General features: G+C 42.9%; 1 protein-coding gene across 1 annotated transcript; it reads left to right on the top strand.

Moving 5' to 3' along the window:
• The first annotated feature begins 295 nt into the window (after positions 1 to 295).
• Positions 296 to 5,551, top strand: ODC1 (ornithine decarboxylase 1). Its single transcript, XM_088444598.1, has 11 exons — positions 296 to 441; positions 1,262 to 1,408; positions 1,495 to 1,638; positions 1,723 to 1,896; positions 1,996 to 2,168; positions 3,085 to 3,219; positions 3,331 to 3,496; positions 3,654 to 3,816; positions 3,907 to 4,022; positions 4,656 to 4,870; positions 4,957 to 5,551. The coding sequence occupies exons 3-11, from the start codon at positions 1,537 to 1,539 to the stop codon at positions 5,093 to 5,095; spliced, it is 1,383 nt and encodes a 460-aa protein (XP_088300724.1). The 5' UTR covers positions 296 to 441; positions 1,262 to 1,408; positions 1,495 to 1,536; the 3' UTR covers positions 5,096 to 5,551.
• The last annotated feature ends 10,507 nt before the right edge of the window (positions 5,552 to 16,058 follow it).

Raw genomic sequence — 16,058 nt, 5'->3', positions numbered from 1 at the left:
AAGGGATATAAGGATACACGTGTATAATATAAGTATATAATATCATTAGAGAGCTATGAGGTAACGGACGCGCGATTAGAACGATAACTGATAACTGTGTATAGCCCCGCGTCACAGAAAGTCCGAGCGGTGGCGTCACAATAGACAAAGACAGCCAACGGCCCGGACGCGCGCCAACAGCCCGGCCAGGCCCCGCCCCTCCTGCCCTGGAGCAAACCGATCAGCGCTGGTTTGAGCTGGCGCGTCGCCATGGTAACGGCAGCCACACTATAAAAGGCAGTGTGTGCCGGCAGCAGAATCATTCTCAGGTTTCTGTGGTGTGAGGAGGTTGTTGCCCAGCTCCGTGTGCGGATTGGAATCGCTGTTTCTGTGCCTTATTATTTTTCTCTCCTGGTGGATTTGGTGCCTCGATGGGTACAGATTTCGTAAATGCTTTTTAAGGTAAGTTACGTGCTGGGGACGGAATATATGGCCCGGGGAGCTGCGCACGGCGAGGGAGAGCGCTGGACACGTGTCCCGGGGCGGCAATGGCAGGAGATAGTAATAGGTGGTGGGTGGCTGCTATACTTACTACGGAGCTGGTGCATTATACTAATATCACACCCTCTGACGGGTGACTGCGGCTGAGAGGTTGGTGATTCCCCCCCCTCCTGTACAGGACACGTGCCAGAGGTGAGGCTGAGTGCTGCTAGAGCATATGTGGGGTTTCCCAGTCACTGGGGAGGGCACTTGCCCCTTTAATAGTCGGACTGCTAAGGGAGTAATCTTTGTACAGTTATTCCTCATGTGGAAGGGTCCTCCAGGGGTCTGTCATGGCTGTGTATGTCCCTGTATGGTATTGTAGCCTGTAAATTGCAGAATCATTCTTGCTGGCACTTTAAGAACTTTCAAAGTGATCTAGTTTATTTCTAACTAACTGGCCTAGCCCATGATTGAATACAGAGATCCACTGATTCCTGCCTCTGTAAGGTATGTTGTCAGGTATCCGGCATGTAGGGTGGAAGCCGGCAGTGTTGCTTGGTGACTGGCTGCGTCATCATTGCCGGCTCGCTGATGTGACACGCGGCTAGCCTTCTAGGAAGGGGTGTGGAGTTAGTTGATCATTCAGTAAATGGGCTGGGTGCATGACGCATGGTGTCTCCTTTCTGAGTTTTTTGTTGGAAGGGGGGGGGGGGGTGGCTTTTTGTTTCTTAAAACTGAATGTGAAGTAACATCTGCCGACTTGTCTTTAAGTGTCTGTTTTTGTTTTTTTTTCTCGCAGAACGCCAGCAGCACAGCACAGAAGTACGGCTCTTTTGAGAGCGTAGGTCTTGTCTTGTACTTACCAGGCTTCTATTTCACCGGAGAGCCTCCTTGGGAGCAAAGCTGAGGCTCTCTTTGTAATAAACCCCATCTCTTACTTGTCCATGTAAGTGTCCGGCAGGCAAACATTTGACTTAAGCTTCCTCCTATGCAAAGGGGCTCAGCAATAACTTTAAACTTTATTTTTTGCAGTTTGTTGCATTCTACATATTTTGATCCGAAAGCTTTGAGACAATGAACAGCTTTAGCAACGAAGACTTTGACTTCAGCTTCCTTGAGGAAGGATTTGCTGCACGGGATGTCCTGGAGCAAAAAATCAATGAAGTATCCTCATCTGTAAGTTGTGTGCATTGACTCTATGGCTGAGAAACTACTTATAAAAGGTGTATTAAGGAGCTTAAAATTGTCCTTTCTTTTTAGGATGACAAGGATGCTTTTTATGTTGCTGATCTTGGTGATATTGTGAAGAAACATGTTCGGTGGTATAAAGCACTTCCACGTGTAACACCCTTTTATGCAGTTAAATGCAATGACAGCAAAGCCATTGTGAAGACTCTCTCCATTCTGGGGGCAGGTTTTGACTGTGCCAGCAAGGTTTGTAGTAGGTTTTTTTTTTTTTAAATAGGTGTCTAACTCCAAATGTGGAACTGTGTATGGTGGTATTGGCATATTAAAACATTATGTCTTCTACAGACTGAAATTCAGCTTGTTCAGAGTATTGGTGTGCCACCAGAGAGGATAATCTATGCAAACCCTTGTAAACAAGTCTCTCAGATAAAGTATGCCGCTAGCTCTGGAGTTGAGAAGATGACATTTGACAGTGAAGTGGAACTAATGAAGGTTGCACGAAATCACCCTAATGCCAAGTAAGTTATTGTCGTCTATAAACATCTCAATGTTGCCAGATGTAACGGAACCATCTAGGATATTCAATTAATGTGTCAGCTGATCAATGTGGCCTGTTTGCTTAAGCAAGTGATCACTTTAAGAGGTTAATCCAATTAGGGTCAAAGGGGGTAAACTGATGTTGGAACAGTGTGGAAACACCAGCAACGGTACAGCAATTTGCACCTTCACTACTGATCTTGCCCTAGACTTGCACATTTCTGTTTGCAGCAATAATGTGCAAGTCTGAAGTACTGTTAAGCCACCCATGCAGGGGGGTGGGGGGGAGGTCGGATGTCAATCTCAGGCGGTCCCCAAATGGAGGGATCGGCCCATTATGCTGCCGCTCTCCCCATGTGTAGCGCTGCATGGGAATCGCACCTCCTGTGACAATCTGCAGTAAGATCTGGGGGTCTGATGTATGACCTCCAAGGTGCGTGCACTGACAGATATCATGCCCATACGATATAGCAGCCAAATTGTACCAATCAATCGGAGCAGCGGTTATCGCACCTTAAGTGTGGCATACAGCAGCACTTTTTCATGGGGGTGAGAACATTTGCCCCAAATTTATTTGATCCTAAACAATTAAATATTGCTCTTGTCCCTCTAGTTGACATTTTTGAGTAGATAATTTTGGGTAGTTGTGGTAGGCAGATTCTGCTTGCACCCCCATAAATTTCAAGCAGTCTGCCTTCTGCAATTACTGTACCACCTGTTTCAGTGTCTTGGGCACATAATTGAATCTGTTCCTTTGACTTATTTTTCCAAGGTGTTTGAATGTGCTGGAGTTTGATTATTTGGGCAAATTATAACTGATTTTAGCACAACTTGTGCTGATTAACGTTAAACATCTCACTTTGTTACTTCAAAGTAAATGTCACCTTTCTTCTACAGACTTGTTCTGCGTATAGCCACAGATGACTCAAAAGCAGTCTGTCGCTTAAGTGTGAAGTTTGGTGCTACCCTGAAAACTAGCAGGACATTACTTGAACGTGCTAAGGAACTCAATGTGGATATCATCGGCGTAAGGTAAATCTTCCGCCTTCAAATGTATCCGTTATACTTCATTGCATTACTCAACACTTGACCCCAAGTGGTTGTCCTGTGCTAACTGGCTCCACATCTATATATTCTGCTTAGTTTCCACGTTGGCAGTGGTTGTACAGACCCACAAACATTTGTGCAAGCTGTTCTGGATGCCCGCTGTGTCTTTGATATGGGAGCAGAGCTTGGATTCAGCATGAACTTACTTGACATTGGTGGTGGATTCCCCGGATCAGAAGATGTCAAGCTCAAATTTGAGGAGGTAATAAAACTAACTTCATTAACTATACCTGTCATATTTGGGTGACTATTCTGTATAGGAATGCTTTAGTTCTGCAGCTGCTTTAATCTAGAGTTGCTGTGTTTTTGAGAATGAAAACCAGGATTGTTGCTTAGGAATCTGTTACACTTCTCTTCAGGTAACATCCGTGATAAATCCTGCCTTGGATAAATACTTCCCAGCTGACTCTGGAGTGAAAATCATTGCAGAGCCTGGGAGATACTATGTTGCCTCTTCCTTCACACTGGCTGTCAATATTATTGCAAAGAAAGTCATGCTGACGGAACAAACTGGCTCTGATGGTATGTAGTATATTAGTCTGAAGTTGCTTGTCATGATGTTAGTCTTAATTGTCAGAATTGTCTTTAAAGCTGCCTTTATCACCTCTTTAGATGAAGAAGATTGTTCCAGTGACAAGACTCTCATGTACTATGTAAATGATGGGGTCTATGGCTCTTTCAACTGCATCTTGTATGATCACGCACATGTCAAACCAGTCCTTCAAAAGGTATAACTTTTGGCACATTATGTAGTGTTTGCCTGTAGATCTTTAGAATACCCTTATGGTGACTGTAAAAAGATGGGAGACTGGTCTCAATGTGGGCAAATGCTTAAAGTAGGGTACACACTGAGATCGTCTGTCCCATTGAACGGGCAATATAGCTATAGTTTAACTGCTAGTGTGTACAGCAGTTATGTCTAACATTGGTCAGACATATCTGATCTGTGCAGCAGCTTAGGATATCTTGCCGATTAATCTGCTTGTGTATGGGCATGCTGCAGGGAACCAGCAGTGAGTGACTGCTCACTGGGTTGGTAAACTTAAATGCCTGCCCAGTTGTGATGTCATGCCTGACACATCGGGCAGGTGACTGGTAGGTGTAACAAACTTGCCAATTGTTGGATAGATCGGCCTAGTGTGTACCCAGCTTAACGCACAGCAACTAATTTGGTGCTTTTAAAGTACAGCATTGTTCTAGGACTCCTAACTTGCTTGAACATCTTTCATCTTGTTTGGCATGTCTTAACAGTTATCTTAATAGTTAAAGCTTGGCTACAGCCATGAGTACCCCCCAAGGCTCTTGCATGTGATTCACAGGTTGTGCACGCTTATAACGTGTTACTCAATGTATCATTGCAGAAGCCAAAATCAGATGAAAAGTTCTACTCTAGCAGCATTTGGGGGCCAACATGTGATGGTCTGGATCGTATAGTTGAGCGGTTTGATCTGCCAGAGCTGCAGGTTGGAGACTGGATGCTGTTTGAGAACATGGGTGCCTACACTGTGGCTGCAGCTTCAACCTTCAATGGGTTCCAAAGGCCGACACTCTACTATGTGATGTCAAGACCATACTGGTAAGTAGAAGTGAGGTCTTTGAGGAAATAAGCAAAAATGTAATATTGCTTATAGTGATGTCACTCCTTGTTTTTCCCAAATTCAGGAATCTGATGCACAGTATCCAAAAACATGGCATTCTCCCCGATGTGCCTGAGTTGAACACTCTTCATATTACTTGTGCCTGGGAGAGCGGAATAGAGCACAATTCTGCTGCCTGTACTTCAGCAAGTGTCAATGTATAGACTTATTTAATGTAGTTGTAGCTATTACCTCGTATACTTAGGATTCATTATTTGGGACCATTATTTAAGTTTTTTTTCTTTGTAGAGTAAATGTTTAGCATTAATGCAACAAAATGGATGACTGTGAGATGGGGTCACATTTGTGTTCCTATGGAATTGTTTTTCTTAATGACGCGCAGCTGTCCCTCAAGCATTTGTAGCTTGTGTACTGGCAGAATGTCAATGTTTGACCAGTTTTACAAATAAAGACTTTTTTTTAAAAAAAATCAATACTCTTATTTTAACATAAGCATGGGTCATGGTAGCTTCATATTAAAGTACTTGACTATCCTCCATTTATTTTGCATTCCATGGGCTCGATTCTATTCAGCGCGATGTAAATGGCTCCGGGAGTGAGCTCCCGGAGCTATTCAATACACCGCGCTGACAAGTCCGACTAATGATTTCTTCTCTCATGCCTCCGGGGATGAGAGAAGAAATCCGACAAAAGTCCCGGCGCAAGGCTGTTTTCTACCCTTAGCACCGGGAAAACGGCCTCGCGCCGGGAAGTTAGGTCGGGGAATGCCCATTATCGCGCCTAAACACCCTGTTTAAGGCGCGATAACGAGCCTTCCCCGACCTAACAGCACGATGAATTGAATAGCTCCAGGAGCTATCTCCCGGCACTATTTACATAGTGCTGAATTGAATCGTGCCCTATAACTGATATGCTGGTGTTATACTCCAACTTTGGCTGTAGTACACTCTCACTCGCCACCATGTCACTATACACATTCCATGCACTAAAGTACTAGTCTGTTTACTTGCAGGCATAAAGCTGTAGACACTTGGGGGGCCTATGTATCAAAGCTTGATGTGAGATAAAATTGAGGATATATCTCTATCCTCCCTTTAACTTTATGCAGATTACAGTTACTTTTATAGCTTAATCTAATGTTGCAGACTAAACAGGTGCCTTACTGCACACCACTTATAACATAACCACAACATTAAGGGGATGTGATCACAGATCACAACAGCATATGCATCGCAGCGTGAGTTGGCATTGCAATCACCTATGCAGGTACAAAGCTGTTGCAGATCAAGGGATGGGGTATTGGCGTTATGCTGACTGTGTGACAGCATGTATTCGCTTATTTTTGCTGCAGACCTGCATGTGTTTATCACAGCATTAATCTGTAATGAATTGGGCATTAAGTATACAATTACCATAACGAAGGTTTGGAAGATTCACTTCTATCTTATGTGGTAAAACACAACTTGGCCCACTGCTTGGTGCCGGTATATTAAGAATTTGTAAATGCAGAAGTACTTACTAGACGCCTCAATTAATAAACCAACTGCACTTCACTGCTCTAGTTAATACTTTGCTTAAGTTCAGTGACATCCTTTTCCATTGAGGTACATGACCACTCTACAATATAATGGATGCCTCCCATAAACAAGAAGGCAGTGTGGTTAAATCACATGGTGTACTTGCGCGATGTGTGAACGGTTGCTTTAACGTAATGTGTCCAATAAAGCGTATATAGAAGTAAAGATGACTGAGCTGGTATCAAGTAAATACGTCCAGTGCAGTATAAATGGCTATACTGCACCTGATGTATGCCCTATGGGCCAGTCTTTTAGATGTGGCTTGTTATGTCCTTTCCTGGGAAACTGCTACCGGCTAGTAAGTTGAAAGCCCATGTGTAGCCCTAGAGGTGCATACACAGATTTTTTTGAATGATTATTGTTAACTATATTCATTCAAAAAATAATTCACTTTCTCAGTTAAAATGAACAATTATCCATGCACGTTCACGTTTGTAGTTCAGTCAGACTGACCAACTCAATGATTTTCAGTAAGGGAATATGCAAAAAATCGTTCATTACATTTAGGAAATGAATGATTTTAGTAAACTTTTTGTTCATTTTTTTTTTTCCCTTAAAATGACCAAATTGTTTAGTAAAATCATTATTTTACTAAATTGTGTGTATGCAGCTTGCGCTTTATCTGCTCATACCTCCTAGGTAGGTGTGACCAGAAATGAGCATTAATGTTTATGTAGCTTGGTGGTTCTCAAATACCTCCAGTAGGTCATATTTTGCCTATTTCTACCTGGATACTGGTATTAATGACCCAACAAAATTAATTAACTTGTGCATGATTACATACAGAAAACATGGCCTGTTGTGGTACTTTGAACCACTGATTCTAGAACACATATCCCACAGTGTTTTACAAAATATTTAGTCATTTGTCTCACACTGCTCCTATATTCCCTACTACATGTTCTCCTGGAGGGTTTTTTTTTTCTTAATCATATTAACTGACCGTATATTTCTGGAGTGTGGTAGGAAACAAATACAAGGGGTGCATACAAACTCTACTCAGGTTCCTGGTGAGGACTCAAACAAAGATTTTCTGTCCAACTAGTTGGTTTGAATGAAAATCTGGTAACGTATGGGAGTAATGACAATCAGCAATTTGCTCCCAAACTTCAGAAAATGGACAAACTGAACAAATTGTTTAGATCGAACATCTAACAAACTTGTCTGACTACAATTTTCAGTGTTTTCTGACATTTAGGAGCAAATTGCTGATCATCAGTTACTCCCATGCGTTACCAGATTTTCATGACCATCAACAAGTTGGATGGTTGGACAGAATCTTTACATGTGTATGCAGCTTAAGACCTGCCGTAATGCCAACCACTACAAACTGTCCCGGTCAGTGCTGCATACAGGGCTGCTCTGTACTTTACCTGGGAGAACAAAGTAACACTAACTGAATCTGCCCCTATACATCATGGACTGGGTACGTAATAATACTGACCTTCAGGATGCCTCCTGTCAAAATACCGACAGCGGTGTCCCGATGGGTATGGCTACTAAAGTAACCCTCAGTGTGTCTAAACATAACCACCACCCACCCCCCCCCTCCCCCACCCAGTGCAGCTATGATGTCCCTGGCTTACCACTGTCAAGATTAAGATGGGCGTTGGTATTTCGACGCCTCCCAAGTCCTGTGACTGGGTTTCTCCATCGGGATTAAGACCGGTGGCATGCTGGCCACTGGTCTATTAACTACATCCCTGTCAAAATTATCTAATTTTCTATCTTAAGCTGGCAATCTGCTATACAATTTTCTGTCATCTGTCCAATCTGGCTGGTTGGAATGAAAACCTGGTAATGTATAGGAGCAAATGAAAATTGTCCATTTGCTCACAAACACTGGAAAACAGCCAAAATGGTTGTGCAGACAAATTGGTTAGAACACATGAATTTAACCAATTTGAACAATTTTTTTTTTTTTTCTCTTTGACCTTTTTTCAGTGTTTAAAACCATATGATCGACTGTCATTTGCACCCATACATTACCAGGTTTTCATTCCAACCAGCCAGATATCTGACAATTGTATAGTGGATGCCCAGCTTTACTGTGTTTATAGACACCAGATTGGCATCATGCAATGTTGGTTACTAATGTCTGATTTCTTAGAACCTATTCAAGTGGTTCTGTATAGGAAAGATGTTTGGTTCTGGTAATGTGTGCCCGTTGTGTGTATGTGTGTAAAATATATATATATATATATATATATATATATATATACCACTACATACTAATATAATAATGTTTCTGTCTTTGTTCCAAGTTGATGTAAAAACGAAAAACTCTTTAAAACTGCATCACTTTGTTTTGTCTTAATCCGTAAAGCTGAGCAATAACAAACAAAAATTATTGATCTCATCAATGCAAGAGAAAGGTGTTGCACCATGCGTGCGGCCGGTAAGGGGTTTGGGGGAGCTTTGGGCCAGTGTTCACTTGAATAGGATAGGCTACATAGCAGTCTGTGCACAGGGCTTACATTGGTGTGAGTGAGGGGTGAAGGTGCTGCTGCCACCAGTCCGTATAGCGCTGCTTGTCACATGGCCCACTCCCGTGACAGGGCCGTATGGAAAGCAATACGACTAGAACACCTCAAATATAGAACTGTTGGCAGAAGCAATTTCATTGTAGAGGAAGCTGCGGCCAACAGCTAGTCTGTGAGTCTCTAGTTTGAGAAATAGACTCCTCGCAAGTCCTCAACTGGCAGCTTCATTAAATGGTACCCGCAAAACGCCAGTGTCAACGTCTTCAGTGAAGAGGTAACTCCGGGATGCTGGCCTTCTAGGCAGAGTGGCAAAGAAAAAGCCAAATCTGAGACTGGCCAATAAAAGGAAAAGATTAATATGGGTAAAAGAACAGACATTGGACAGAGGAGATTGGAAAAATAAGTATTATGGACAGACTAATCGAAGTTTGAGGTGCTTGGATCACACAGAAGAACATTTGTGAGACGCAGAACAAGTGAAAAGATGCTGGAAGAGTGCCTGATGCCATCTGTCAAGCATGGTGAAGGTAATGTGATGGTCTGGGGCTGCTTTGGTACTGCTAAAGTGGGAGATTTGTAAAAGGGATTTTGAATAAGGAAGGCTATCACTCCATTTTGCAAAGCCATACCATACCCTGTGGACAGCTCTTGATTGGAGCCAATTTCCTCCTCCCACAGGACAATGACCCGAAGCACACCTCCAAATTATGCAAGAACTATTTAGGGAAGAAGCTGGCAGCTGATATTCTGTCTGTAATGGAATGGCCAGCGCAGTCACCAGATCTCAACCCCATTAAGCTGTTGTGGGCCCAGCTTGACTGTATGGTACGCAAGAAGTGCCCATCAAGCCAATCCAACTTGTGGGAGGTGCTTCAGGAAGTGTAGGGTGAAATTTCTTCAGATTACCTCAACAAATTAACAGCTAGAATGCCAAAGGGCTGTAATTGCTGCAAAAGGAGCATTCTTTAACGAAAAGCAAAGTTTGAAGGACAAAATTGTAATTTCAAATAATCATTTTTTCTAACCTTGCCTGTGTCTTGACTATATGTTCTATTCATTTTGCAACTCATTTGATAAATAAAAGTCAGTTTTCATGTAAAACATGAAATTGTCTGGGTGACCCCAAGCTTTTGAACGGTAGTGTGTGTGTGTATATACACACACACACAGTACTGTGCAAAAGTTTTAGGCAGGTGTGGAAAAAATGCTGCAAAGTAAGAATGCTTTCAAAAATAGAAGTTTTAATAGTTTATTTTTTTATCAACAAATGCAAAGTGAATGAACAGAAGAGAAATCAATTGGTGTGACCACCCTTTGCCTTCAAAACAGCGTTGCTTATTCTAGGTACACTTGCACAAAGTCAGAGATTTTGTAGGATTATAGTCCGGTAACCAATCATACCAAAAAGGACCAAACTATGCTAGAATAGTGAGGTTTTGGAAGACCGTTTCATAACAGGTCATACACCATGGCAAGACTGAGCACAGCAACAAGACACAAGGTAATTATATTGCATCAGCAAGGTCTCTCCCAGGCAAAGATTTCAAAGCAGACTGGGGTTTCAAGATGTGCTGTTAAAGCTCTATTGAAGAAGCACAAAGAAACAGAACATTGAGGACTATAGATGCAGTGGTCAGCCAAGGAAACTTAGTGCATCAGATGAAAGACACAATGCTCACTTCCCTTTGAAATCGGGAGATATGCAGCAGTGCCATCAGCTCAGAACTGGCAGAAACCAGTGGAACCCAGGTACACCCATCTACTGTTTGGAGAAGTCTGGCCAGAAGTGGTCTTCATGGAAGAATTGCGGCCAAAAAGCCATACCTTCCACGTGGTATCAAGGCCAAGCGACTCAACTATGCATGGAAACATAGAAACTGGGGTGCAAAAAAATGGCAGCAGGTGCTCTGGATTGATGAGTCAAAATTTTAAATATTTGGCTGTAGCAGAAGGCAGTTTGTTAACTGGAGAGCGGTACAATAAGTGTCTGCAGGCAACAGTGAAGCATTGTGGGGGTTCCTTGCAATTTTGGGGTTTCATTTCAGCAAATGGAATTGGGGATTTGGTCAGGATTAATGGTGTCCTCAATGCTGATAAATTCGATAGGTACTTCTCCATCATGCAAAACCATCAGGGAGGCGTCTGATAGGCTCCAATTTTATTCTGCAGCAGGACAACCCTTTTTAATGGCTTCATGCCTAAATAATGCTCCAATATTTTGCTCCATCCGGTCCTTTATCAGGTTGTCCAACAGTAAAATGTAGTGCAACAGATCCAAATAATTCCGCCTCTGGGTTTATTTGGATCCATTGTACTGCATTTTACTGTTGGATAGCTTGATAAAGGTTTGGATAGACCAAAATACTGCACAATTTAGGCATCAAGTAAGCCATTAACCACTTGCCTGGCATGGTCGTATCAGATACGACCATACCAGACTGGGCTTTCCCTGACATGGTCGTATCTGATACGACCAGTCAGAAAAGCACTGTGGGTGGCTGCTGGAAAATCATTTTCTAGCAGCCGCCAATCACAGAGGGACCTCCTGGTCCCTCTACACACTTTGTCCCTCCCCGTGGGCCGATCACTGCGGTGATCGGCTAGCCCAGCGCCGGCGCACCCACCCCCTCCCCCGGCGGCTGATAGCGCTGTCCTTCTCTCCATACTCCGGAGAACAGCAGCACAGCGGCTGCTGACAGGGCAGAGAAGGCAGCGCTGATAGCGCTGTCCTTCTCTCCCTACTTCGGAGAACAGCGGCTGCTGACAGGGCAGAGAAGATAGCGCTGTCCTTCTCTCCCTCCTTGCCGGCTAGCCGCAGTCCGGCGGCCAGGGCAGAGAAGGCAGCGCTAACAGGGAGGGAGAGAGACCTGGTAATATGGTTATGTGGTGGAAGGGTATGCTTTGATGAACAGGTGGGTTTTCAGTGCACATTTGAAGCTCTGCAAGGTTGGGGAGCGCCTGATCGAGCGACGGAGCTCATTCCAGTGGAGGGGGCTGTACGGGCAAAATCTTGGATACGAGCATGAGATGAAGTAACCAGGGTGGAGGACAGGTAACAGTCATTGACAGACCAAAGTGATCAGGAGGGGGTATGTAAGGAGATGAGGTTGGAGATGTAGGGAGAGTTCTGGAGAGGAGAGGTACAGTCATCGGCATAGAGGTGGTATTGGAGGCTGAAGGAGCTAATGAGTTCTAGTGTAGAGGTGTACAGGTAAAAGAGCAGCGGACCCAGGACAACCCTGCGGGACACCAACGGGAAGGGGGGAGGTGGAGCAAGAGGCAGACACCGAGAAGGAGCGGTTGGTGAGGTAAGAGGTGAACCAGGCATGGACGGTGTTAGAGATGCCAGAGGTCTGAAGGGTGTGGAGGAGGAGAGTATGATCCATGGTGTTGAAGGCTGCAGAGAGGTCCAGGAGGATGAGCAGAGAGAAGTGGCCCCTGGATTTGGGTGCAAGCAGGTCATTGGTGACTTTGGCCAGGGCAGTTTCAGTGGAGTGAAGTGGGCGAAAGCCAGATTGAAGAGGATCAAGGATGGAGTTGGCAAAGAGATAGCTGGTGATGCGGCTGTAGACAAGCCGCTCAAGTAGTTTGGAGGCAAAAGGGAGAAGAGAAATGGGGCGGTAATTGGCGGGTGAGGACGGGTCGAGGTTGGGTTTTTTGAGAATAGGTGTGACAAGAGCATGTTTGAATGATGAGGGAAAGATGCCGGTGAAGAGAGATAAGTTGAAAAGGTGAGCAAGGTGGGAGCAGGCTGCGGATGAGGGGGAGCGTAAAAGGCGAGAAGGGAGGGGTCAAGGGGGCAGGTGGAGGGGGGGAGAGAACAAGATGAGGGAGTGGACCTCGTCACCCGTGGTGGGGCTGGAGGAGCACAAGGTGGGGTGGCCAGGAGGTACGGATGGTGGGGAAGGTGGGGTTGCAGCAAAGAGATTGAAGGAAATACTGTGCCGAATTGCCTCAATTTTGGAAGAGAAGTAGGCAAAGTCAAATGCAGTGAGGGAGGATGGGAGGGGTGGAGGGGGGGACAAAGGAGAGTGTTAGAAAGTACCAAAGAGGCGTTGGGGATTGGAGGACTGAGAGGAGATGAGCAACTGGAAGAAGGATTGCTTGGCGAGGGAGAGGGGCGAGCAGTAGGAAGAGAGGACAAACTATATAATATTACAAATATAACAATAATACACGATGCAGCATCAGATATAATGTATACATATTACTATTCAACTACTAGTAGCTAAAGCTGTTTATAAGATGCACTCATAGGTATATCACTAAATTAGATAAATAAGTAATCAAACATGATTGATAATGGCAAATGCAACACATGATACCAGCTGTTGTAAACACACATAGCCCAATTTCTGCAACATGTAAAGAAGGATGTAACATCCGTACATGTGATGTTATCGTCACTAAAACTTACGATCACAATATTAAGTCATCTACTATATACAAAGTACACCCAAAAGATATACAAATAAATATTACTAGCAATTGTCAAAGAATAACAAGATATGAAAACACAAATCATAGGAATCATATCAAATAAAGTGATGGAAACCTGTCTGTTCATTCAGGTCCTTGGGAACAAGGGTACCTAATCTATGAATCCATCTTCTTTCTGCTTGTAATACTTTAAGGCCATGGTTACCCCCCCATATGTCATTAGGGATGTGGTCTATCATTCTGTAGGGCAATGATGATAAAGTATGTTTAGCGGTCATAAAATGTCTGGCTACAGGCTGATCACTAGCCCCACTGTTAATTGCTGCTCTTATTGCCGATCTGTGAGCTGTCATACGTTCCTTAAAGGAACGCTCCGTCTTCCCTGTATATGATAGCCCACAGGGGCAGATGATCTGGTAAACAATAAATTTAGAGGTGCAAGTTAATCTATGCTTGATATAATATTTTTTACTTTACTGATGTTAGTTTTAACTAAGTCTCTGAGGTTCCGACCCCTTCTATAGCTCACCATCAATTTTACTTGTTGGAACCCAAGCTCATTATTGGTTTGTACCATAGGCCATACCATAATTTTTTTGACACTCTGTTGATGGTATCACTATTAGGGTTATATTGTGTGACCCATGGAAAAATCTCTGGCTGGCTGGTTCTTATTTTTTTAACTAATAATTTATCTCTATCAAGTTTGAGAACTTTTAGTTTAGATTGCATAGGTAGTTCTCTACTATGCCCTCTTTCTAAAAATGTTTTAATCATTATGTCCATTTGCTCTTCCGCTAACTGGGGGTCTGATGTTATTCTCCTAATACGTAATAGTTGTGAGTACGGGAGACCTCTTTTGGATGAAACCGGGTGAAAACTTTGTATATGTAATAGGTTGCTGCGGTCTGTGGGCGTTGTATACAATGAAGTTGCTAGGCACCAATTAGCGATGGATATTTATATCAGATAAAAAAAATCATGTTCAACCTCAAACATGAATATGTTGGCGTACGATGGGGCCACACTGGACCCCATAGCACAGCCAACACATTGGAGGCAAAAAATGCCATCCACAAGAAAAATTTTTTGTAAGAATCTCTCTCATGAGATTCATAACCAACTCAATACATTATATCTGATGCTGCATCATGTATTATTGTTAAATGTGTTGTTATGGTGATGGGTTAGTCACGTGTGCCGCGTCTCAAGGGATGACGTCACTGATTGTGCGTGACTGTTCCGGGGAGATGCCCTGTGTCCGGTTTCAGTATACACGTGGTGTTGTTATATTCTGTATTTAAGGTGAGTGCTGTATGTACTTTTTAAGCCTGATGACAGTGCCTGATTAAAACGAGCACTGAAACGTTGCCTTCTACATGCCGGTGTATTGTCATTTTTAAGAGCTTGGAGTGCTCCACCAGCCTGTCGATGTATGTGAGTAACATTCTGCGGGCACCCGGGCAAGTATATGCTTGAAACAGGAGAGCTGGACCACACCAACATAAGTTTATATAATGGAGTTGCTTATGGCATAGCGGACTTCCTAGTCAAGGCTCACTGGATTTTGTATTTTTTAACTGTCATCACATAATATACTGATGTTTTTTATATATATGGCAAGTAAAATAAATATAAGAAGGGAAAGGCGCTGTCACAAGCAGCTGGTTCAAAAGGAGTATGTCAAACTCCAAACAAAGATATAATATTGGAAAAAAGGGGGATTGAACAGCGCTAATACCAATGATATTATTAAAATGGATGTTATTGTAATAAGTTCCACTGGACCAATTATTAAATATATCACATAAAGATAAACAATCAGATGGCGCTTAGTACTGGCATGGATATTATTTATTTTATTTATTAACAGTTTCTTATATAGCGCAGCATATTCCGTTGCACTTTACAATTGTAAACATTAATAGAATAAAACAGGGTAATAACAGACAGATATATAGATAAGAAGGCCCTGCTCGCAAGCTTACAATCTATAGGGAAATAGGCATTGATACACAAGGATAGGTGCTATATATTGCATTTTGGTCTAGCCAGAATGCACAGTTTCTTGGTTGGCTGCATGATCCATTCACACAGGAATTTCTACCACATGTGACAAAGTCATTTAGTCAATAGCAGCGTTCATATAAGAGGAAATGGAGTTAGATATCAGGACAATCCAGCAAACGATAGGGGTATATTACCAGCCTTCAAAAGTGGTCCGTTTTAGCTTTATCTCCTGTTCAGCAGATGGACGACAATGTCAGTAGCTGTAAAGGGGTACAAAGATGCTGGTCCGGAACTTCCCGTAAAGGTCTCCAATCCAATAAGGTATTCCACTGGATTGGTTTTGATTATGTGACTTTGTCACTCTGACTTTTATATTTTCTTATGGACAATGGATTCAAACAGACTGAGATCATTTATTCCTAAATCAGGATTAGAACACCATTGTTCTCTAACTTTTTATGCTTTGACTTTTTATGCATGATTTTTATGTAATGGTTTTTTATCACTAAATGTTTATATATTGTGAACCAAGCCGTATGAGATTATTGAATAGGAGAGCCACTAATATCCATGCCAGTACTAAGCACCGTCTGGTAATAATTGGTTCAGTGGAACTTATTACAATAACATCCATTTTAATAATATCATTGGTATTA

Source organism: Taudactylus pleione, unplaced genomic scaffold (genome assembly GCF_031769625.1).
Source record: "Taudactylus pleione unplaced genomic scaffold, aTauple2 ptg000367l, whole genome shotgun sequence".
Lineage (NCBI taxonomy): Eukaryota > Metazoa > Chordata > Amphibia > Anura > Myobatrachidae > Taudactylus > Taudactylus pleione.
The sequence above is the reverse complement of the archived record's forward strand: the minus strand, read 5'-3'. Positions and strand labels throughout refer to the sequence as shown.